Source organism: Melospiza georgiana, chromosome 4, assembly GCF_028018845.1.
Source record: "Melospiza georgiana isolate bMelGeo1 chromosome 4, bMelGeo1.pri, whole genome shotgun sequence".
Classification (NCBI taxonomy): domain Eukaryota; kingdom Metazoa; phylum Chordata; class Aves; order Passeriformes; family Passerellidae; genus Melospiza; species Melospiza georgiana.
The window spans coordinates 51,696,151-51,723,240 of NC_080433.1; the positions used below are offsets into that span (position 1 = coordinate 51,696,151).

Genomic DNA, 27,090 nt, shown 5'->3' on the forward strand with positions numbered 1-27,090 from the left:
GTGTCCTGTCCACCAGGCCTGTGCACTGTCTCAGTACACCACAGCATTCCAATTGTAGCCAATGCCCATGTCTAGGGACCTGAATCCCACCTTTATTCAAATGATGGAGTCTGGAAAATTCTGCAGGTGACTACAGGTAATTTTCTACTTGTGGCAAGCTGAATGATTATCACCTGCATTGGCCAGAGCTCCACTGGCTGTAGCAGGAGCTGGCATGTTGATAGCCACGATCAACACATAAACACCAGACACCTGAACCCAGAACTGCATCTCAAAACTGAAGTCAGTTCTTGATGTTTTAATTTCTTTAAATGAAAAGCCTTTGAATTTTTGAATTGAAAAACAAATATATTTTATGTAGGAATTAACAACACTCATGTTTAAGTAAAATAATGGAAATTTTGTATATATAAATGGTCACATGAAAGCAGTCACTGAAAAGTTGGGGTTTACCTGCTTTTTAAAACATATTTTAGAAAATTGAAATGATTTCACATATAATTTTGATGTGGCAGTCATAAAATTATCTTCACAAGTTTTTGGAAAAGAAAACAAGAACAGACCCTATAAAATTTTCCGTAGTATGTGTGACTATAAAAATATCACTCTATGGTTCTAAGAGTTACAAAGAATAAAGGATAAAAATGGAACTTACTTTATCTAAGCAGAACATATGGAACATGTTGTCCTTGCCCAGATACTGTCATGTTGCTACTCTTAGAAAACATTTATGATAAGTGGGTAGGAGAACTGTACAGTACACACTTACACAGTCAAGGCTTCTCAGACAATATATTACAGCCAAAACTGAAATTTAAAATGCATTTCAAATCTAGAATAAATTAAACATAACAGTTTAATAGCTTTCTATGTTCTAGACTAGATTAGCTGTATAATCTATCTATACAGTACTTTTATGGAACAAGAAATTTCTCAATATTTTAGGCTTCATACACCATCATATCTATGGGATACAGTTTCTCATTCATCAAGATGTTGATGAATGAGAAACTGTATCCCATAGATATGATGGTGTATGAAGCCTAAAATAACAGGATATATCATAGATATATCTGTGCAAACCCTATCACAGTTATATATAATTGCAATTGCTTTGAACTGTTCTTCAGTTTTTTTTCCCCAAAGCATTTTAAATAAATATAGGGTTTTTCACCCAACAACTTAATTCTATTTTGATTAAATGTAATTCCAAAACAACTGCAACATAAAAAAACAAACAAAAAACCAAACAAAACTTTAATCTTGCTTCCTGAACAACACTTATTTGTGTAAAAAATCTTTCAAATAATATCAATTTTACCTCAGTGAGAAAAGGGTATTAGTAGACAGCAAGCTGAGTGCATGCCAGGCATGTCTGCTGGCAATAAAGAAGTTCCAACAATGTCCAGGGCTGCAATAACAGAGGCACAACCAGTAGATCAAGAGACATTACTTTGCTCATATCCAGAATATCACATCCAGGTTTTGGCCAACATTACATAAAAAGTAGCAATAAACTAAAGTGGTTTTTTTTCAAAGTGGAGCATTTTAAAGCTTTACTGGTTAGGGGCTGAAGCATTTGTGCCATGAAGAGAGCCTGGGGGACGGGAGGAACTAACAGTTGCTCCCCACCAAATGCCCTGGGAAGGTGCACAAGAAAATGGAGCCAACCTATTCCAAGAAAGCAAATGACAGGATGAAAAGAGAATTTATACTAACTCAAAAGTTCTCTAGAAAAATGAAAGTTCATATACCTTATTTTTCTCAAGTTGAGCCAGTTCCAGTATAATGCTGACAGGCCTTCTTAAGAAAAAAATTGCATGCAAATGACTGTGATTTTGACTTCCTGGAAAGTTAACCTTTCTAATAGTAGAACAGGACTAGAAATAAGATTGAACAAAAAGAAGTTAATAAAAAGACTCACCAAAACACATCCTGACAGTCAGTGCTGTTCTAATAATTATATTCACAGCTCTGTGACAATGTGAATATATTGTCACCTTTTCAGTGGAAGATAAATATTAGAAATTTCCAAGAAGAAGGTGCATAAGGGAACTTGGGAATTATTATGGCTAAATTCACTAAGCTGCCCAGATACATACTGGATAAATTTGAGTTTTCCAGGAAATAGTTATCCCCCTCAAACAGAAACATTTCAGTATTTCAGAAAAAGTCCCGTGTTCTATCCTGAGACTAATCCGCACTCTTTTCTAAATTGTTCCAGTAAACAGAAACCAGATAAATTTTGGAAGGAACAGCAATATTCAGGGAACTCAGCAAAGATGCAGTGAAACCTGGGCTAAAGCTTGTCCCACACCAGCCCTGCAAAGAGAAGTGCAGGGGCTCAGATCAGCAATCATCCATGCGGACTGGATCATCATGCTGGCTACTCTGAGGAGACAGGGGTCTCACTACTTCTGCTCAGAAATTTCTTCCCATAGATGAGAAACACTTATCAATGAAAGTTTAACCAATAATGATACTTATTTTAATTTTTTTTTGTTTTCTTAAAATACAGCAATCAAAAGCTTTATTGCAAGATTCCCAAAAAAGTGTAAGCAAAGATCCCTTTCCTCCATAAAAAATTTGTCATCCTTTACTCTCCAGTCTTGGTCTCTTCAACTTCTAACATCCTAACAAGTAATACTTAGCATTAAAGATCCTCAGAATTTACCATCTCAGTCACATAATTCTATGTTGAAATAAAAACCCATTTGCTTTTAGCTCACATTCCCTCCTTGCAGTCAGTACTCATTCAATTTTAGACCCACTTCTCCCTCCTTACCTGTCCACTTGACCTTAGTTCTGAATGGATTTCCAGGTGGTTTTTAACTTGTAACAGAGCCTCTTTGGCCCTAAGATTTGATAGTTTTTTGTTGATCTGGGACTAATGCAAAGGACTAAGGACACCTCAGCAGGATTTAAGGCAGGGTAGTGGTACTGGACTGCTGAATGACACTGCAGAGCTCAGGCAGTAGGGATTGACAGGGACTGCTAAAAGCCGTCAGTTTTCATTTTTTTCCTGGGGTATAATCAGAGGCATTTGTTTCTTTTCCCACAGTTTTCTCTCATGGATCTCCATTAGGGTTATAACCATCTTTTAGAAAGACTTAGAGAGTAATTGATTAATCACACCTCTTATACCCATCCAACGAGGTAATTCTTTCACCAGACCCAGGCTACAAGCTGGGGACAGGCCCTTTACCTTGCCCAAGAAATAGACGAGCTGTCAGGACAAGGGGCCACATCTAGGTGAGGTTAGGTATCCACCCAGTTTATTTCCAGAGACCCAAATAGTACATCAGATTTTGCTTTGCTTGCATGACTATACTGTGCTTAAAATAGTTTAGCTGTGGCTAAGGAGACCCCAAGTTTGATAGAGACTGTGCTGACCAAATTTTTTTAAACATATATTCCATGTTTAATATTCTCTTAAACACTTTTACTCCTCACTGATTGTGTCCCCTCTAGTTTTACAGCTCTATGATCCTTTTCTTCCTGGTAAATGCTTCAACACGTGTGTTTGACAACCATAAATGCCTACAAGCTGCCACCCCACCATGTATATGATTGATCAATCTCCAGCAAGCACCTACAGTGAGAAGCTAGAAGAATACTTTTGGAAGGGCTATATTTTGCAGCATCTCACTTTCTCTCTAAACAGGGAACCTTTGTCTTGTTGATGAGACTTTGAAACAAATCAGAATTTGGAATAAATGGGCTTCTTTGATCAACCACTGGAAAGACAAGAATCAGCCACATTTTTAGACTTTTGTATTGCAAATAACTGCATCCATTTCACAGAGGTTCTAAGAGGGAAGACAGCTTTGGGGACTAGATAGAGCATCTCAGAAAGCTTCACTTAGTCATTTGGATTAACTTGGTTAGTTATCTTCAGTTTTCTCCTAGGTCATCCGGTCATTGTACAGAGTTGACATTAAATTAATTTGACCAGTTCTTCAATGAGATTTTTTGGTTTTATGTTCTTCCTGGGAGCCCTGAAAATAACTGTCATCTCTAGCTAAGAGGCCGTGAAAGATGAATGTGACTTAAAATCATCCCTGGGCCTTTCCATCCATTACTGGTAATCTATCACAGACATTTCTGAGTTGATAACCCCATCAATGTCTACTAAAAAAAAAATCTATTTCATCTGAAGCAGAAGCTATCTTCACTAAGCTAAAGCAGGTTTTCAGTGCACAGGAAGAGTATTCTGATATTTATTTGGGGAAGAACAGACTTTCCATTCTGTATTTTTTTTTAGTTTGAAAAGTGTTCATAAATGCTATAACCAATGATTGTTTATACAGGCATTTCATTCTGCATTTAAAGGTGGCTTCAGATATGGGTTGTACAGGACTAGGGTGACAACCAGTTGCAATTACAAAAAGTAACTGCAGAATGCCACAACATCTTCTCTGAAGCTACCTGTCTGCTAAGCAAGATGCCCTTAACTTCATTCAGAATATTCTACAGCCCACAAGATCTTGAGAATATGCTGCTAGAACAACTTTTAACAATGCTTCTAGACACTAATGCTGTTACCAATTTCTCTGTCAATCAACTTATACTTCCCTTGAATTTGCATAAATCTAAATGCTGGGAAAACACATATTTAATTCTATTTAGATTTCTGTAATTACATTTGCATGAAATTTGTTTAAAGGATGGGATATGTGTAATGAACGACACTAGCAGAGCTCTATTGCTTTACTTGAACAGGAATAAGTGAATATATGAAGGGGTCTGGTTACAAGGCATAATTCAAAAAGAGTGTATAAATCACCTCTCTCTAAAGGAAAAAAACCCCAAAAAACAACCAACAAACCAAAAAATAAGTTTTCATAACTCAGTTTGAAGAATTAAGACTACTTCCAAGGTGGACTGACCATGTGGAAAAGTGTCCTCAAATCTCTTTCAGAAAGATGATAACAGAATAGCTCACAAAGCCAGAAAGTTTGGAACAAATCAGTAACTTAAAACCTGTGAAAGCTGATTAAAATCTTAGCTCCTGCTTAACATACTATGCTGGTGGTGTGTGTGCCTGCTGTGTTGACACCTTGGACCTTGCCATCGATTACATTCGAAATAGGTCTGACCTAGGTGCTCTTTAGAAAGGAATTGTTTAAAAATATCTCCAACAGCTTTCTACTTACATTATTACACTTTGTAGTGATTTTTTAAAGCCCATTCTTTTTGCAACCCAAGGCCTGCTAGTGATTGTTTAGTTTCCTTTCATTTATATTGAAACACTTAATATTAGGTAGCAAATTAAATGCTTCTTTAATTTTGGATTGTTTCAGAACACAGTCACACCTGCTGCCAATTAGTGTTATTAATGCTCATTCAGTCAGTTCATATTGCAAAGAAAAATAAAAAACTGAGCCCTAATTGCCAGTGTCCTAATGAGCACAGCTGTGTCACAAGGCCAAAAGGTTCCTGAAACAATCCAAAGCCCACACCTTAGAAGGCAAAATAGGATAATAATATCTTTTTTCCTCTTTCTGCTCATGCAGGGAGAGACATGAAAGTTGAATTCTTCCTCTCTTGGTTCAAGGAGCTCTGGTTTTGTCCGTGTACTAGGAATTACCTCAATCACAGAAATTCATATCACTGCAGATATCCACAGAGCATGAATGATCTTAAAAACAAAAATGATAAAAGTGAGGAGATAAAATAAATAATGGCATTACAAAGTAGTGACTCCTCCCTCCTAATCTTTTTAATTCTGTTTCAATTTCCAAACTGATCAGAAAACACAAAAAATGAGCATAGTAAGGTGACTTGACAAGATGGATATATAGTTTAAATTTTCACAAGGTCCACAGGAAGATTTTATGATAAAACTTTAGTTTGTGACTGAAGCTAGGGTCCTATATCCATAGCCAGAGAATTATATTTAAATGGTCTGATTATCTTGATTACTGCAAGCCCCACAAATATGTAGGTCAAATTCAAGATAATTTTTAATATATTTTGATGCTTAAAATAATATTATAGGATAGTAAATTCAGATTGATAAGGTATGAATATTTTGGCTACATACACCTAGATATTAGCGTCAGCTTTCTTTATTAGTCTGTTCTTCCATTGAGAGACAAAACCTGCTATCACAAGACACATTAAAGTTTAGGATGTTGTATCATACAAGTTAAGTATGTAACTTCTGGCACTGATAAAGTCAGATTATTTCCCCACATATCACAAACAATAACCCAATCAGGTTTCTTATGTAAGAATCATAAAGGTACACGTGTTAAGAATATTGTTATTACTCAAAATCAGAAATTAGGTCTGTAAGAAAAAAATAAATGAATGTGAAAAGGAGCCAGATAAGGTGGAAACAAATAAAAACTCCAAAAAAAACCAAAACACGCACTAAGCATCAGAATTTTGCTTATGGAATAATGAGAATATAAGAACCAACACTGTGAAGAAAAAAGTATAGAAGTTCTTAGAGGGAAGTACTATCAAAGTTGAGAAAAGGGTTTAAGACTAAAGAAATCAAAAAGGACAGGTATTATTGTATGCTTGAATAATCTATTTTTATGGATGCCATGGAGCTTATTAAACACTTCAAGGGAAAACATCCTCTACACCTAACTGGAAAAAAAAATCTGTCAGTATCAAAAGGAGGATTAAAGTTTCACTGACGACTACTGGGCTTCTGTCATTGATTTTCAAAAGACAAAGGTCAGGTGCTTGTTTAAACACATGTGAATGTACCTATTCACTAAAAAAGTCAATCGTCTTGATGGTTAAAGTCAATATCAAAAGCCTTGGACAACAACTGTTCAGAAGCATAAAGATTTTCTTAAATTTGCAACTTCACCAAGATTGCTTATTCTATGCATGTATTGAAGGTCCTAACTAAATTCTGTCTCTTTATAAAATTAAATTATATTACATACTGCTGATATCTCTGGTAATATGGGTGATATTAACAGTATATTTCTTTCATTAAAATTATTGATATTATTAGCAGTTACAGATTGACTATAGATAAAAAAAGATTTTCCTCTAGACCTAAAGAAAATCTTCTGGAAGTTCTGAGGCCTCAAAATCTCATTGCATTTAATAAAATAATGCTAGTGTCGCTAGAAAGCAAATTTTGCTTCAATAACAGCCTCGAAACTATATAAAGAAACAAAACCACATATCTGGCTTTAGTTCAGGGTTTACCTCACACAAATGCCTTTGCTTCACTGTGCCATTATCCACCGGCAGAGTATGCCATTACTGGAACACAAGCTCTCATTCCACTAATGGTATTGCTTCAAGAACATATTAAGATGCTGGTGTTTTTAATCAGGAGATATCCATACATCTTGCACAAGTAATTACATTACCAGTAATCCTTTTAAAAGGCTCTCTTTGCTCAGTTGCTTTGCCAATAGCCCTTGGCTTGGTTACACGACAATGGCACTCACTCGTAGCGCATGAATTGATAACAGATGAACCAGCTAATACACTCACTCGCAAATCATAGAACCCCAACCCATCAAAGGAAACAAACATGCTTTACAAAGCCCCAGATAGTTTTGTTTTATTTATGGCTGAAAACAGCAAAGAAAGCTGAATATAGCATGTCCTTTTACACATTTTGCAAAGAACAGCAATTACCAGGAAACAGAGCCACTAACTTTTTAAGCAGTGCTGGCATTCACAATGATATAAAAAAATCAGCGTCTAACTGCAGGACAAGCATCTCTTTCATGAAGGAAAGCAGCACCAATATGAAGGTATGGACTACAAGGCATATAATGAAATACTCTAATCACACCAACAGATTCAGACTAAGAAGTTTTGCTAAATATTCAAACACTGCCTGAATTAAATCTGAAGGCTATTTTCTATTCTGTGAATTATGTTGAATTCATTAATGAATAAAAATTGTTAACCTCAATACTAACCTTGCACTTTTCTACTGTAGAGTCTACTCCTTGTTCCTGAGATAGTGATTAAAAATAGCAACTGTTGTTGTATCTGTCAGTCAGTGTATACATAGATGATGCAGGAGGCAGTGTGCTGAAGTGTTTTAGAATCATCAAGCAGCAGTACACAGAAAAGCAGAGAATAAATTAAACCAAAAAATAAGCCTCAGGCTGATGTGTTTGAACTTCACTGCAAACATTCTTCATACATATTTAATTGCTCCATTGAGACTGTGACTGTTCTGGAGATGTTCCAGGCATTATTTCCATTCCATTAGTACACTTGCAGTCTGTGTACTCCTTAACCCAAAATGATTGATTCTATAAATGTCTTCCCACTTACTGACCTGAACACTAATTGAGGTTGTGTATAGATTAAAAGACAGTGTATGCTTTTTGAAACCAGCCAACATATATTGTAGTCACTGAAAAATCTTGTGGCACAAGAAGAAAGTGGTGCTCTTAACTGAAGACATCAGTATGTGGTTTCACAGAAATGTTTCAGGTAGGAAGAGTTGGAAATCATACAATATTGACAAATTTGCTAAACAACACTTAATACAGAAGCTTAATTCTAAGTCCCACCTTTCTGAAACATAAACCAATCATTTTTTGAAATACAATTATCACGTACCAGATGCTTTTGTCTGGGCTTGCACCTTTTAAATTAAATTGCTTTGGGAGAAAGTATAAATTTTTTACATTCCATAAAAATAAAACTTTAGGATTCAGATAATATTATGAGTTCAGATACACAAAAGAGGAAAAGTTGAATTTTTTAAAACACCCTAATTAAAACTAAGATAATGTTGTACCCTACAAATTATTCTACTATGAACCAAAACTTTTCCTGTTCAAATTATTAAAGTTAAATATAATTACAGTATATCAGCTAAAATTTCGAGTAAGCCACCCTGAGGAAGCAATGCTCAAGATCTCCACAAGTACTGCCCTGATTCTGGATTAACCTTGAGGTGCTGGAGTACGCATATTCAAAGAAGGACAACAAAACCTATGAAGGGTCTGGAGCACAAGTCCATATCACAAGTATATGGAACAGCTGAGAGAAATGTGATTGTTTAGCCTGGAGAAAAGGAGAACTTTTTCAGGGGAGACCTTACTGTCCTCTACAACTGCCTAACAGGAGGCTGAGGACAGGTGGGGTCAGTCTCTTGTAACCAGTGATATAAGATGTGATGTAAGATGAAAGAATGTCAAATTGTGCCAGGAGAGGTTTAGATTGGCTATTAGGATAAGTTTCCCCACTGAAAGAGTTCTCAAGCATTGGAACCAGCTGCCCAGGGAAGGGCTTGGAGGTATTTAAAAGACATGTAGATGTGGCACTTAGGGACAAGGTTTAGTGGTGAACATGGTAGTGCTGGGTTAACGGATGGACTTGAAGGTCCTTTCCAATCGAAATGGTTCTATAATCAGCCTGAAAACTACAGACAGTCTTAAAAAAACTACAGACAGTCTTAAATCCTTAGCATTTAAGACATTACAAAATCAGTTGTGTCACATTTTGAAAGAAAAAATGCCTTATAATAGAGGTATGCTCATGCAGCTTGGTCAAGCCTGTATCAGAAATTGAAAGTATACTTGGGAAGCACTAATACTCATATTATATTTTATTTATAATTTTTACAAACATGAGTATGTTAGAATTCATGTGACAGAATACTAAAGAGAAGCTCAGACAAGAAATCTGGACCTGTCTTTGAGAGAAGTTTCATCCTGAGAAATAATGCATTAAAAATTACATTGCCAGTGCTGTCTTGCTCCAGACCCTCCAGATCAAATTTATTCAATTTAAAACTGATTGTTTCCCACTTAAATTCCATCTCTCAACTCAGTATATCATTTAAAAGTCAAATAAGATATTTCCAGCTTGTTTACTGTCATTGAAAACATGCATCACTCTATTTCCTTCCCAAGACCTATGCTTCCCATGCTATGCCAACTGGCCTTGAATATTTCAATAGATGTTCAATATTTCAAGCATGCAAATAACTGGAAGCTGAGCATGTGTTCTGGTCCATTTTTTTACGGGCACACCACTTCTGTGAGCTGCAAGTATATGTTTATAGTCGAGGGATTTAGCACATTTCTGTGCCACGTTTCTTTTTAAAATTAGAATTCCAGGATAACCTCCATGGGGCAGAGTTCACTTCTGGGCTGTGCAATGCTGGCACAATGGAGGTCCCCTGTAAGAGCATTTATAACAGCAGTTTGTTTTTAAACCATGGTCACAGGTGTTTGTTTATACCAAACTAATTTTCTAAAAATTATAAAATTATTGTTTTATTTTATAGTAGGGAATCACAGAAGCAGAATGGTTTGGGTTGAAAGGGAATTTAAAGATATTCTTTTTCCAACTCCCCTGACAGCACCTTTCACTATATCAGGTTGCTCGGAGCATTGTCAAACCTGGCCTTGAACACTTCCAGGGCTAAGACACCCACATGTTCTCTGGGACAATCTCTTCCAGTGCTCCACCACATCACAGGAAAGAATTTCTTCCTTACATCTGGTCTAAACCTATCCTCTCCTCATTTAAAGCCATTCCCCCTCACCCTACCTTGACACCTCTTAGTAAAAAGTTCCTCTCCATCTTTCTTGTCAGCCCCTTTAGTCATTGCAAAGCTATGATAAGGTCTCCCTGGAACTCTTTCATCTTCAAGCTGAACAACTCCAGCTCTCTCAGCCTGACTTCATAGAAGAGGTGCTTTAAAAAAAAAATTCAAACTAACCCATCTAAATGAAAAGTATCATGAATGAAAAAGGAGCTTGCACTGGAGCCAACAAAAGTGCACACTCTCAAAGAGGTTTGTTCAGAACTGGGACAAAGCTGTATCTAGTATTTTTAAAATAAGAAATTACTTACTTTTTTATTATTTTAAGCATAGCATTGAATAAATTAAAACTGCCATAGCAAGTCACAAAAGTGAAATGAAAACCTCCTTCATTTTAATGTAATAATTTGATAATTTCCTGGTCCTTGCCCTTTACCTTCTCAATTGTAGGACAGTCTTTAACAAATGAAATGAAATTCAATTTTTTCTATAGCAGAACTAGCAGAATCTGGTAGGATGTGTAAAAAAGAAATGGGGAAGCAGCAAAAAAGAGTACAACAGCAAAAAGCAGGAAACAAAGCTTTGAAAAATATGAACCTTTCTCAAGGCTGAATAAGTTGTTTTCCAATTGTTTTCACTGGCTTTGCTTTACCCCTTGGCCATCACAAACAAGGGCTGATGCCCTTTTCACTGAAATCCAGAAATATTTACTCTTTGTCTGCATGAGAAGCAGCACTGTGCTGACCAATGCACCAACACAATCAGTAATACAAAGCAAACAGCAGTAAACTGGAGTCAAGGTGGTTTTGATTGAAGGAGTAGATCAATCATTTCAGTACATAAAGAATCTGAAAAGATGGAAAATGTCAAGTATTGTATTAAAAGTATTGTTTACTGAAGCTCTTTGATTAGTCAATATCACAAAATCACCCTGTTCATCAGGATAACTTCCTGCTAGACAAAACATGCTCAAATATGCATGGTCTGAAATTTAACTGGCAGCTGGTTTTGTAAAGGCTTAACTGCTAACATGATTTTTTGTGTTAAAAGAAGAAAAATCTAGCAAAGATGCTAAAGTATCAAAACATACATAATGAAAACAAGGGCCCTGCAGGGCACCTTTTGTTAACAACCTTTTGTTGTGATTTCATTGAAAATTTAATCTACGCTTTGTTTTAGGCCTTGCTTTTTCCACAGTCACAATTGCAATCAGACAACATGCAATTATCTGAAATAAAAATATAGCCACAATATTCTCATTATGGTACCCAGCCAAAAAAAGATACGACTTTGAATGCCTTGATTAAGACAGCTGTCAGCAGATGCATTTAATTTTACAGCCATACCAATCTCTTCAAAGTAGAAAAGCAAGTAAGAAACAAAAGAAAGGCTCCTTACATCTAAATTGAGGTTTTATACATGGACTAAATAAGTTTATATACATTCATATTTATAACTGTTTTAAGCACATCCTAAAAAGATAGTTTTAATTAAGTTTGCTTCTGTATTGAAAGGGGTTCATTCTGAAAATGGTCATGGAGTGTAAGAATCTTAATGGGGACAGAATGGGATAGAGGATGAAGTTGGCAGTACTCAAATAATAACTTTTTGCTCCAACTTCAAGTCCAGTCTTTACAAAAGACAGAGTAATATAATTCCTTTCTTAGGCCTAAATTTGGCTTTGAATATACCAAGGTATTTGAATTGAATTTGAATATACCAAGGTATTTTTTCCTTCTTTTAAGGCATCTCAGGTTAGAATTTACAACCACATTCTGGTCATGTGCAGCACTTTGAATCTGAAGATGTAATTTCACTGGAACCATTATAAATCTGTGGCTGTTAGCCTGTTTGCATCAGAAAACAGGTAGATATGGTGGAGAATTTCACTAATTGTATTTGAAAAATTGATGCCCAAAACACAACAGAAGTCACATAATGAAGAACTATAAGGAAATCAAGAGGAATAAAACTTTTAAAATCAGATACTCAATGCCATATCCTTCTGAAAACTGCAGAAGATTAATAACCTCATCCAAAGTGTCCCCAGGAAGACTGATTTCAGTTCCCACTGTTAAAAAATCCCATTGATACTGGTGGAACAGTTTCACTGTGCAAGTGTGTTCAGTTACACATGAAATCCACAGGTGTTAAAAACAGAATTTCTAAGCTGACCTTCACTGGGCAACCAGTTTCAGAATTGCTTCTTCAGATGGATCTGAAAGCCAAGCAACATTTAACATGATAATGTGTTAACAGTATTTACAGAAAATACAGGAACACTGAGTTTATCATTAAGGGAAGATTGGTGCCTGACAGTTTCAGTGGTCTACTATGATGGCATTACAGCATTGGTGGGTAAGGAAAGAGCAACTGGCATCATCTACCTGGAATTGTACAAAGCATTTAACATTGTACTGCATCACAGCCTTCCTTCAAACTGGAGAGATGTGGTTTTGAAGGATAGACCAGTGGGTGGAATGGCTGGGTGACACTCAAAGAGTTGTGATCAGTCACTTGTGATGGGTTATGATCCCAGGGGTTGGAAGTGGGGCGGGCACTGCGTCACATCTGTGTTGGTGACTTGGACAGCAGCATCAAGTGCACCTCAGCAAGGTTGCCAACACCAAACTGTGTGGTAGAATCAACATGCTGAAGGGAAGGGGACCTTCACAGGATTAAGTGGTGGGTCAGTGCAAACTCATGAAGTTCCAGAAAGCCAAGTGCAAGGCCCTGCACCTGGGTCAGCTTAATCCCAAGCACAAGTACAGGATGGGAAGAGAATGTACTGGATTACTTTCTCCCCTTGGTAGAGGAGCCCTGGGGAGGAAAACTTGCAGGTGTTAATGGACAAGAAGCTTAATGTGACCTGTCAATGGGCATTTGCCCAGAAAGCCAAACGTGCCCTGAGCTTCAGCAAAAGCAACATGGGCAGCAGGGTAAGGGAGGAGATTCTGCCTCTCTACTCCACTCTCAGTACCCTACTGAAATGCTGCATCCAGCTCTGAGACCCCCTAAAAGAAGGACATGGACATGTTGGGGAGAGTCCAAAGGAGGAACAAAAAGGTGATCAGAAGGTTGGAGCACTTCTCCTATGAAGACAGGCTGAGAGAGGTTGGGTTGTTCAAAACAGAGAAGAGAAGGCTCCAGGGAGACTTACTGCAGCCTTCCAGAACCTAAAGGGGACTACAAGAGAGGTGGAGAGGGACTTTGCACAAGGGCATGTGGTGATAGGACAAGGAGGAATGGCTTTAAACTGAAAGAGGGCAAGTTTAGATTACATATAGGGAAGAAATCCTTTCCTGTAAGAGTGGTGAGGCACTGGAACAGGTTGTCCAGAGCAGTTGTGGATGCCCCGTCCTTGGAAGTGTTCAAGGCCAGCTTGAACGGGGCTTTTGGAAAACTGGTGTAGTGCAAGGCATTGGCAGAGGGGCTGGAAAGAGATGATCTTTAAATTCCCTTCCAACCTATGCCATTCTACAATTCTAGGAGAAAGATGAGTCAGAAGTTAAGCTAAGTACATCAGCAAATTCTAAGGTACAAATTTAAACATGCCATTAGGGAGAAATATAATTTTTTAAAAATACTCCAGCATTCCAGGAAGGCAAATAATTTCATGACTTTAATCATCACATTTATTTTAGAAAACTGCATTGATTTTTGGCATCCAGCCATGACAAAGTCTATGAACTCTGGCTGTGAGCATGAGCAGCTGAAACACTCACTTTCTGATCTCCATTGAACTTTTTGGGCTTTCAGAGTTCACATCTTGCACAAAACCACTGGCTGACGCTGCAGCTTCTGTATGTACAAGGTCTTTGGTGTGATGGATTCTTCACAGCTTTCCCAGAGAAATGAGTTTCAGTTGAACTGACCGTGTTTTGGGCTATGATTTTGCCAGGCTTCTGCATACTGCAGCAAGTATGCAAGACTGAATTTCTACATTGATAGTCTGAAATGTTTCCTTTTGTTGTAAGAATAATACTCCACAATATGCATGCTGATGTAATTGCAAGACTTGGAACTTCTATCTTGGAGTGGCTATCTCAATTATCTGACTATATATTTCTATTTTTATATTATATATTTCTTTATCTTTAGCACTTTTGTCTGACTATATAATCACATAATATGTATTACATGACAGCTACATTCATCCTGATTTTGGGGTGGACCAAGAATGAGGCTTAGGCTAGCTGTAAATGCTGAAGATAGAAAACAAAGTCTAATAACAAACAAAGGAAGGAAGGTAAAGAGCTCAAGCAGAAAGTGGGCAGTGATATAACAACAATCACATCACTGATTCTGCTCTTCTAGAAAATCTTCCAGTGCCTGAGTGGGAGAAGAGGTGTCTCCTGCTCAGCAAGAGTTCTGCAGAAAGTGGAGAGAAGGTGCTAGAAAATAACTTACTCCAACTATGGTTGAACAAAGAACTGCAACAGCCCATTCAGAGAAAAGAACTTTTTGGAATTTCACAAAGAAAATTTTTATCAAAGAATTAGAGCTTTTCAGGTTTTGGCATAGAATGTGATTTTATGAAACTATTGTCATTTGGCAGTACTGTTATTACTGAAACATTGGAGACACTGCACTTAAAGAAGTTTTATTAAAGCGATACACTGGATGAAATATTTTTAGTAATTGTTCATGATATACCTCTTTCTCAGTAATAGAGATGGAATAAAATGTACTTTTAGACTTTTAGAGAGAGGTGAACATGAACTGCCATACCCATCCAATTACGAAGACTATACTTAGGAATCTAGCAATTATGTAGGAATAAAAACAGGTTTTTTTCCTAGCAGGCTCTCAACTACTGAATTGCAAGTATCTACCAAATATAACTCAAAAAACTTAAACAGGATGAGGAACCGAAAAGATATGTCTGTGGGCCCAGTGCAAAATCCCATTGCAGCTAATGGATAATGCTTTTCTCTCTTCAGTATAATTGTCTTTCAGCCACACTGGTCTGTGAATATTTTTTTTCAAGCCCAGGACATGAAATGTTTCCACATTAGCCCTTACCAGGGAAATGGTGAAAGTGCAGGGGTGTTAGGAGCTCCCTTTCTCCCCTTTGCTGCCCTCTCAAGCGTGTGGTTGAGTGTGTGGATGTAGATGGGCACGTGTGGTCTACTTCATGCAAGAGGAAAGCTGCCACACTATACTCACTCTCCTCCTCTGCCTCCTGGTCTTATTCATGCCAATACAGATAAGAAGCCACATATGTTTTTGTTTGATTTTTAGGAGTCTCCATTAGAATAAAACAGGATGAGACTGCTTTATGTAACTTGAATGAGACAAATAAAGAACTTAATCTTCAAGCTAAAGAGATCTCACAATTTTTGTTTGTTGCTTTGGTTTTCAAGTTGTTGGTTTTTTTTTGTTTTTTTTTAATTTCAGAGTTCAGATCTCCCTAAACTCAATTATATATCTCTCAAATGCTTTGCCTTGAGAAGAAAAGTGAGATGAAGAGTGATTTGTCTTACTATTCTTCCTATCACAACTAAGGTGTGGGAAAACGCATGACACAGCCTTTCCAAACAGAGACTGGCAAGGCAAGCCACAGATTTCTTTCTTGGTAGCTGAGACAGATGGGAGATTTCCACCTGCATGCCCTCCCATATGCATACCTTTTCTGTGCTCATACATAAATAATGTCATGCAAAGCACCCTCCCCTCGTGCAGTGCATTAGCAGTCTGTGCAGAACACGCTCCATGCGGCCACATGGGAGCCTGGCAGTGACTGCAGTCCCTGAGATGCTCCCAGGAAAGCCAGAGAAAGGTTGAGACAGACCACAAGGTTAGATCAGCAAATGCAGTGTGGGAAGCCACCCTCCCCACAGCTGAACTAGGGCCCCAGGTCATCCTGACCCTTTCCTTTGGCAAACAATGCAGCATTTTGGGCTATTGCTGTGCTGGAGGAAGGGAAGAAGGGAAGAAGGGAAGAAGGGAAGAAGGGAAGAAGGGAAGAAGGGAAGGGGAAGGGCAGACATGTTCTGCAGGGACTGAGTGACACTTCCAGCCCTTTCCTTTTGCAAACAATGCAGCATTTTGGGCTACTGCTGTGCCAGAGGAAGGGAGGAAGGGAAGAAGGGAAGGGCAGACATGTTCCTCTGTGGACTGAGTGACACTTCCAGCTGACAGCAGTACCCACTGGGGAGAGCAGGTTGGTGGGAGAACCCTGAATTGCTGATACAATAGTTTTCGTGCACTGAGGAGGGCTGGCATCTGAGAACAAGGCCCAAAAATTGTATCTGACTCATGTGGTTGCCAAGCCTCAGCCATTCTGGTGAGTTTTGACGACCTTTACTTTTCCATACTAGAACTTTTTTATACAGTTCCATAAAAGCACTTTTTTATCCTAGTGGAAAAGTTTTCCTCAGGACATGAACTTGTTTTTTTACAGGACCAAACAAAGATATGAATAAAAACTTTCCCGCAAATATTTCTGAGAATACAATATTTTTGTATTTTTCCACTGTTTTCAAATATTCAAGATAATAAATAATGAAAACTAAAAATAGGCAGAAATCTTAAACAACTCTCATTTACATGAAAGAAAGTTCACCATTATGTATGTTAATGAATAATTTTCAACATTTTTTCATGCTAACAAATTGTCATTTCACAGCATAGCTTAACAATGATACCCAGGATTAAATAAATGCTCTCAAAAATCTTTTAGTCATTTCTTGAAAAAATATAATCATACAACTTGATGGCCAGAATAAATGTAGGAATCACAATTCATGGACAGTTTTATCCTGATAGAATATATTTAACAATGCCAGACAAGATTAGTAGTCAGATCACTCAATATAAATCATCTATGGAGGACCTTATTGAAATTTTTGTATTGAGACAAAAAGGAAACCATAAGAAACTTATGTATTGTCTTGCTTATCCAAACTGATATTATTCACTTAGGTTATAGTATAAGATTTACTGTGAACAATAATATTGGAAAATATTTGTATATTCTTTTATACTATTTATGCTATTTACCAGGAAATCTGCCTTACCTTTGGGATGATTCTAGGTTTCTGTTCAGTAGTCAGTACCTTATACCAAGATAAATTACTTAAATATGAAAGAATTAATAGATAAACTTAAAAGCCTTCAAACCAGGGAGAGAATACTGTATGTGTATCCAAATGCACATATATCATAGATACATTTATTTCATTATTTCATGCAGTTTTATTTGTGGGCATGTATCCCAAAAACTTTTATTCAAACTTAATGAAAGGTTTGTTTTGTTTCAATTAGCACAGAACTTAAATTGACTGAGCTATAATGTGTAGTTAGTTTTTCTCAATTAAGCCTATTGTGAGAAGAATGAATGTGTTTAGAAGCCATCTTTAGAACATTCATATATGTGAAAAGAACATACTTTTCCAGTATAAACTTATCATCTTGATTGTGAAAACATACAATATGGAAATAAAATTTATGAAACTAAACATAAACATAGGTGCAAACTAAACATAAACATAGGTGCATAATAGAAAATCTCTTATAAAAACTGCTTTTATTTCTTTGTAGGTGATGTGGCTATCTAGCTCATAAGGAAGCTTTCTCTAGTTCCAGGGTACAAAATATTGTCCAGTTAAGAATACTAACCTAAGCTATGTTTGACACAATCCAGTATAAACATATGTACATAAATTAGAACTCTCTAGTAATTCTGCAAAATTGTTTTTAATAAAAACTTCTAAACCTATATTACTAGCTTGATTTGTTAACTAAAATACTGTGATTCCTAACACACATTTCTGAGCATTTATAGTTGTATTTTTTCATTAAAGAAAGCTAGTGGGAGCTTATGGAAATACATACTAATATAAGAATATTTAGTTTGCAAAGTCAAACAGCAAACATAGAGAATCAAAAATTTACAACTATCTGTATTACTTTATTTCTTTTCCCTGTAGGTATCTGTTTTGCATTATTTCAGACAAGAATCCTGTGTCAAAGGACAATTGTCTTTATTGCACCAATAAAGACGGATCATTGTGTACACATACAGTGAATATCTAGCCAGGGACATCACAGAAATGGATTCCAGCCTGGAACTTGCATATTCAAAATTTCAGTTTGTGTATATTGTTCCGTCACCCTGTCTGCAATCAAGATCCAGCTGCACAATCCACACTTATCTCTACATTCCCCCATTTTGATAATCTACCTTTGAATATCAATTATCTGTTACCTGCTTACACAGACCTCAGCAGCTCTTTTCCTCCATTCCCATAAACTGGTTTCTTTTTGACTGTGCTCTGTTTTTTGGCTAAAAGTTCACATTCTTTATGCTTTGTTCATTATAAACCCTCCATACTGTGCTAGGAAAATTTTGAGGGCAATTGATATTGGAGCAGTTTGTGAAAATAGAGTATTCAGGTCTTGCCTCTATTGAGCAAACTGTGCGCACAGCCCAGACACGTCGTTATGATTGGATTCCAGCTACTACAGTCAGTTCCCCCCAGGATGTGGCAGGTGAGTGCAGCAGACCCTGTAAGGAGGAGACAGTGATTCCAGGCACACAGCAGGCAGAGGTGAGCCCAGGCCTGGTGGCAGAGGCTGTGTGTTAGCATGGCAGTGGCTGTACAGCCCGGGCACCTACTGGGGCACAGCTGTGGCTGCCCCTGGCAGCACCACCAGCTGCACTGCTGGGGACAGCTCACTCCTGGGCAGATGTGTAGGGGACACCTTTAGTGTAGGTTGGGCTTATTAAATGGTTGGAGAAAAATAAAAATAAAAAACATTTGCAAAAACATTTGCAAAAAAAAAAATATTTGCAAAACAATCAGTCCTCTCAAATTCTACTTTGGCCCCTGCTTCATCTAATATAAAACATCAAGTATGGTTCTATATTGTCTTATTCATTTATCGTACCACTAGCTACAGCTGTTGACTTGTCATCAGTCTTGTCTAAGATCTTTTTTTTTACTTTATTCAACAAACTTATTTTTGCTTCTTTCAAATGCCAGCCCTCTCTTGCCATATATAATTTCTCTCTCCCGAATCAGCCAAGTTATCAACATATCAAAAAAAATCAGCCTGTTTCAAGTAATGCTTATAATTTTGCAATACTGATGGTGATGACAGAGTACTGGAGACAGTGGTCTGCAGAGAGACTCATCTGACAGCAGGAGGTGCAGATATTTAACTCCTTGTGTGTATCTTTCTTTTGTGACCCACAAAATGAATGCACTTCGTAGTAATTCCATCAGTGTTCAAGATGCTTCATTGCTACCTAGAAGTCCTCTTGACAACACACTTTCTTAAATCCATGAGAAAGTGTGTTTGTATTTGCATTGCATCACTTAGCAATATAACAGCATTACACAAAGCTGTCTCAGAAGGCTGCAATTAGCCATGAGCAGAGCTGGAAACAACCAAAATGGGGACCTTCATGAAAAAAAAAAAAGACAACCTCTGACTTACAAAAAAGTTGAAGGCACTTCAAAGAACTCCTCAGTGATGGACCACACAAAGGCAAATAGCAACTGATCATTCTTAGCTAGATGTTTGTGGAAGAATTACATTGTAAAGAAATTCACAAGTCAGCCAGAATCCTCAGGAGCAACCAACAAGCGGCTGCTGACAATGCTTCCAGAGAATGATTTAAAAGAGGAGATGATAAGATAAATCAAAATCTTTCTGAATTAGTTGCATTGGAGAGCTGAAAACATTTACAAATGAAAAACAAAGCAGACACAAATTAGCTATCATAAATAAATGGATGGTGCATTAACCACCTTTACAATCCATCCATCTTTGGTACACTTACAGAAGTTTTCTAATTTTGCAAAGTAAACACAAAAATAAAAAAGACACTGGCAGAAAAGCAAGTCAAGTTCGTATCTAAGGTTTTCATATCATCAACCACTTTAGACTGTATATCATGTATCTATACTAGGAAAAATAAAAATAAGTTCACAGTGTTGCAGTAGCTCTACTAAGCAGGTGTGCTACTAGAAAATGTCCTGAATAAATGGATTTTTTGACCTACCAGTATCTGTGCAGGACACACTGTTGAGGATGCTTCATTTAGGACATTTGAGAAATGAGGCTATACACATCACATTGCTTAAGCAACAATAAAGTAAATACAAAAACCCTATGTTACCATGCTTAATATCATCACTCCTTTATTTTTCATATCTGGAGGAGAAAACAAAAAATTTACTGATGTCTAATTTGCACTATATAAATAATGTCTACAGAATATAAACTATCATCCAGGCTATTTTATTTCACTGCTTAAAGCTAAAAATAAAAAGATCTATGTCGCCCTTTAGGTTTCGAGCATACCCTTTTGTATGAGGTTCTTGCATGAAAACCCTTTTTTTTTTTTACTTATCTCTATATTGAACTTTTGGTAGGATTTGTCTCTGACTATTTTTAGAAATAAAATACTGATTTTTAACATTTCAGAGTAGAAGAAAATTGCTTGCAATAATATTTAAGTAATTTTAATACGGTTTTATTGGTCTCTCAGTCTGGCATATAAATTTGAAAACGATCATGTCACCTTGCTTTTTAATCCTTTTTTCCAATTTTTCCAGTCTTTTCATGTAATTAAGTTTTTTCTTAAACCTTAACTAATCTCCTTTTCAGTCTTTCAGACAAAGCTTTCCTTCAGACAAGGGTGAAAAAAATCAATGATGTTTTAGACAGGGCTTTTTGCTCAGATGACATTGTAATCATTGGCTGCCCACTTGGCACCTGTCTGTGAATTTTTTTGATACATCTGCTTTACCTTTTTGCCCATCCCTACACAGAGACAGAATCTTCCTCTGCACATTCTGCAATGATGACAAGGAGCTGCTTGAATCCCCCTACCCCCATCTATAACTCAAGTATTCAGTCACATTATTTTTTTCACCTAGTTTTCTAAGATCACTCTTTCATGCATTTTTCAAATTATTAACTTGATCTTTAAATTCTGTCACGTCACTAGTATTTATGATGTATATAAATAATGAATACTACTTCAAACATTAAATAGCATAACTCCTCAGCCTTATCAATGTAGCAGAAAATTATTATTTTATTCATAACTTTCACTGCACATTGCTGAGATTATTTCTAAATGTTAGCACACTTAGTCTTACCAGTTTTCTTACTTGCACTCAGTAAAGAACTTTGTCAAAACCCTTGGGAAAATCCAAATAAATTATACCAAGTATTTTTCCTTCAACCATTACTTGGATGACATGTGCATACAGTTCTAACAGATCTCAGAAGGTTTTCTTTCAGCATAGATTCCCTGGCTTCCTTTAGCAGAAAAATTAATCTAAAGTTTTGCTCCTAATTCCATTATTGAAATATAATGATCTATAATATATACTCATATATTCAATCTATTTAGCTAAAAATGAACTCAGACTTACAGGCTAGTATGATATTATTAGTTTGCTGGAAAAAAAGGCAGAAAAAGCAAAACAATATCCAAATTTTAATATTCAATTTTTCAATAGGCAATTAAGTGCTAATAAAATTTGCATCAGCTTAACTCCTTCAGTTCCTTATAAGCTTTGTGTTTAGCCAATCATCCATCTGATTCTGCTTTCCTTTTAAATGTCTCTTACTATTTCTTTCATTGCCTCAACTTAATAAAATAGCTAATTTTTACTCTTTAAAGTGCAAGACAGCTAACTGCAGTTTTTATAGGAGACTTCACACAAAAAAATCTTTCAGCTTCTTTGTAAGAGTTCTTTTGACATCTGTTCTTTTAAAAACAGCAGGTCTGATGACATTTTCATGAGTTTTTTTGGTTCTGATATAATTGAAAAAAATCTTTGCTATTTCTTATATCTTCAGCTATAAGGTCTTCAGACTGCTTCTTAGAATATATACTCTCCATCTTCCATTTTTCCTGTCATAATTTGTGTTCTGTTTCAATAGCTACATTTGTCTGGAATTTATCTGGAAGAGACTACATTTGAGGTGAAATAAACTCTTAACCCTCACATCTTTCTGTGTTGCTTTTTAATATTTTTCTTAATTATCTGAGGCTGATGTGATATTTTGAATCCTATTAATGTGGTAGTTCAAAGAATTTCTATAATTAATTTCATGGCCACAAAAGGAAGTTCAAATATCTACTTTATTACAAGGAATTACAGTGGGAATTACACCCAAATATTATCGCACATTATCAAATATTTGATAATATGTGGGTGATTACATTATATACATATAATATATTGTCAAATATATATGTATGTTATATATATAATATGTATTATATATATATTATCAAATATATAGCAAAAGTTTCACAACTCAATTATAAAGCACCAAAATAGAAGAAAAGAAAATTTATAAATCAATTTTAAAATTGTATTTCTACACCAACTCTTTCGACTAGGAATTCCTCACTCGTATACCATTTTTTGCAATTTTTACTTAGACCAGATTTACCCTTTTTTTCAACCATATCTCTTTCTGCCACAGACAGTCATAGAAGACATGTTTTTCAATGCTCCATAAAAGGTTTGTTTACAGTAGTTTGATTTTACTGTTTTCCTACCAGAATAAAATGATCCTAATGTTTCCTTTCTTCCAGAAAGCTCTGGCAGACTTTCCCCAGTCTGGGTAGGGTTTATCCTGAAGCATCATATCTGTGACCTACAGGGAAAGAAGAAACAGTAGACAGTTACACTAAGGCAGTACTAGCAAGGACTTTAGGAACATTTTATTTATGTGTGGCACAGCTGCATCAGTTCTGATAATGATAACAGACAGTGCACTAATAGTGTGCCCAGTGTTATTTGCAATCAAGATAATGAATATTGGGCTACATACTGTGCCTCTAGAAGTGCATGCAACTCCTTGAGAAACAATGAAACCTGTAGAGATCCAAAGATAAGAAGATAAGAGGAACCAATCTGAAAGTTACAGCAACCTACGGGAGGGGAGTTACATTCCCCTGTGGCTGTGGAGCTTTCTGGCCCAATCTGGGAGAGGAGAAGCACTTCCCTGAGAGCAGCATCAGCAGAATTTCCACTCCTGAGACCAGAACTGCAGCTAGGGAGTGGAAGCCTGTGCATTAAGCACTAAATAACATTTATAATGTCCTCTCAGTTCCTGCTACCAGTATAAAAAGCACACTTGGGACTGGCAACAGAAAAAAAAAACCCCTTAAAACTTGCAAAAATTTTTAAAAGTATGAAATATTTATTCTCATTTTCATAATTCCTGTCTAAAGAGACCATCTGTTTCTCTGTCCAGATATTCATATGTATGCAGTACTTCTGGGTGGTACATGGAAGGATTAAAAATGACTTTCAGCTCACTGAGGGAGGTGAATACCCCTCAGGCACCTGCTTCTTTGGGAAGCTGTGTTTTCATATCCATTTACTTCAAATTAACTGTACTAAAAAGCACCAGAAGTTACATCACAATAAACTCATAAATTCTGTTGTGCAAAAGATGCAGAGTGGAAAGCCTATCCATTTGTAAAGATTTAAGAAATAATTGATCAGATAAAGGAAAACTGGGGTGACCACCTGCTTCAAAATGCAGATAAGTAACCAAATTCCATATCACTGTTATCAGTAGAGAGTGGGAAATTACTATGTGTTGTGATCAAAATGAAAATAAATATTAAGATTCCAGAATGAAATAATTTCAAAGACAAAATTTCACAGCTGCTTTAAAATCCAGTTTGTCATACAGAGTGTAAGCTACCACTTTCAATCAATGGCATTAAGAGGGTTTATCAAAGAGAACATGTGGCCAGTGAGTAAATTAAAAATAGATCCAAGTGCTAAATTTTGGCTTCAAATCCATTTGGGGTTAAAAGAGCTCAGTGTATTAGCATGGGCTGGGTCCAAAGGATAATGACTATGTTAAATAAATAGAAATGCACATTCTAGAATTGTGTTATTCCATTAAACCTAACCTTAACAAAGAACAGATCAAAGAACAGATAATATTCTAAAATACCACCTTTAATAACTGTTTAATGTGGGTAAATCTTTTCTCTGATCAGCAAGCTATATTTTTTAATAAGATCCCAATTATCTAAATAAATATTTCAATAAATATTTAGGGTTGAACAAGACTTATGTAAAGATTTAATTCAATTCATTTAGTAACACTTTTTTGTCCTCTTAGGAATAGTCTACCTAGTAATGAATATTTGCAAAGAAGAGCAGCTATTTCAAGAGGCTTTATACAAGTTTCAAAATAGTTTCTCCAGATGCTTTCTGGAAAATTATTATATTTGGGAGAAGGATGCAATTTGCAGCTCTATGACCAATTACCAAAGGAGCATGTTTCATAAGAATGACATTCGAGATGGAGATATTTTCTGAGGAAAATGGCAAGATGAGGCAGGAAATGTTCTTTCTGATACCAAATAGCTGGTTTTCATCTCCCAACTTTGGCATTTTTTTAAAGTCATATCACCAGATCAATGTCAGGTCAGTTGCAGCTAAATTGGCTAAAGCAGAGACAGTCATTAAAGGGATGCATTCCATAAAGAGAAATCCAATTACCTTTTGCATTAGAGAAATCAAATTCATTTTCTGATTTGGTCAAGGACAGTCACTGTAGAAAACAGCTCACAGGAGAAAAGCACTCAACACTGTCATACAGCAGAGAAGTTTTAAATATATATTAAATACCCACTGTTTTTAGAAAAAGAAAAAATATAAATTTTAATTTAATTTGCAGAGCTTCATGTAAAGAAATGTGGGTTTTTTTCTTTCTCTATTTTTATTTCACAATGTTATTCCTGGACAGCATATATTTATTTCTGCTTTGCTGGACTATGTTTGAAAACATTGCTGATACATGGGAATAGAAAAAAATTGGACACTTTAGTAAATGTCTGCCTGCATCTTACATAATCAAAATAAAATAGGGAAAGCCACTTACAATCTAATTAAGTAATGTATTTTTTCTTGAACTAGGACATGCAATACACTTTAATCAATAATTACACTGCTTCAGTTCAAAAAGGAATGGCCCCAACATACAGACAATATATACATTTTCGTTTCATTTAGTGTCTCATGAGAGAGAAACAGTTACACTATATTAAATTTCAAAAGCAAAACTATATCACACACACTGTCTGATTTTATAAGTTACACAAATGCCACAAAAATCTCAATTTACATTAATAATTACTATGTTTTATATATATTATGGCATCTTAATTTTTATTTTGTCCTATAAAATATGACTTTATCAACTATTCATATTACTCACATTATATTAATTATGAGGCTAACTCCTAATGGTTTAAAAAAGATATATTGCTGTCAGTAATTGCAAAATGTTATGATTCCCATTTTTCATTACAGAAATATAAAACTGTTCATTTTGATATGCTCCTTTTGATGTTTGATACAATCATTGAACCACAGAAAGGCTTGGGTTGGAAGGGACCTTACAGATCCTGTATTTCCAACCCCTCCCTGCCATAGGCAGGGACACCTTACACTAGACCAGGTCGTTCAGAGCCCCATCCAACCTGGCCTATGATAGATACTATTTTACAATATATAATACAATAATTTGTAATATTATATTGTATCACACAGAAGAAACAATCTGGGATTCAAAATCATTCAGAGCAAGTAAGTTACTCAGACAAGAAGTGCAGAAAGCAAAATCATAAAAAACTTTTTAAAAAACCCCCCCGACAATAGAGTAAGGTACCTAAGATATCTGAGAGGTACCAAGTGGTGCAGGAAGACACCTTAAGGATCATTATTCCTTCCATGCAGTTACTCTCTGAGCCTATTGCTCAGGATACACTGCACATACTTTACATCTCTCCACACACACTTATGTCAAGTGACACTGCGTTGCACCTCACAGGGTCCTTCCCTTCCCAGCAGAGACAACCTCTGCACTGGGAGTGTCAGCTAAGGCAAACTATCCCTTCTAAGTTAACAGTAAGTGAAATTTCCTTGAAATAAAAAAAAAAAAAAAATTAAAAAAAAAAAAAGATAAAATGGACTCATACTTTGGTCATGCCTACAAAGTATCATCGAAATACTCCACTACCAGGAACTATGCTATCACCATCTTCAGAGCACTAAGAGATAACCCACAGAAAACTCATGTGGCACAGGCTGCTTGCCAAGCTGCTTTCATCTAACAAACTGCATTTTAGAAATGCAGAAATATAAAACTACATCAGTTGGTTTGATAGTAGCACTTCTTCATATAACCAGCTGCAGAAACTGTTTCTTACTAGAGAAATGGGCTCTGGGCTTTAGGACACAGTATATTCTATCCTGCGATATTCATGAAATGGAGACAAGCCCTTAACAGAGAATTTTCACTGCTTTATTCATACTTGGATAAAGCATCAAAACAGGGTAAGAGCAGCATTCCAGAATTCAACAGTAGGTAGAAGAATCTAAGATCCACAAGAAAAGCCTCAAAACACAAACCAAATTATGAAATACGAAATATTTTTGTATTCTTTTGAGGTCGCAGTGAGTAGCAAAAAGTCCAATGGACAGCAGGACTCCAACATAAAAATCAGTAAAGAAGCTGTTTGTTTGTGTGCAACTACTCAGCCAGAAGGACATGACATCACAGTGTAT

General features: G+C 36.2%; 1 protein-coding gene across 1 annotated transcript in view; it reads right to left on the reverse strand.

Moving 5' to 3' along the window:
• Positions 1-27,090, reverse strand: part of TMEM117 (transmembrane protein 117) — a 176,109-nt gene that overhangs the window by 43,865 nt on the left and 105,154 nt on the right. Inside the window, exon 5 of the mRNA XM_058022668.1 lies at positions 23,049-23,146. Within this exon, the coding sequence (XP_057878651.1) occupies positions 23,049-23,146 (98 nt within the window). The remainder of the gene's footprint in view (positions 1-23,048; positions 23,147-27,090) is intronic.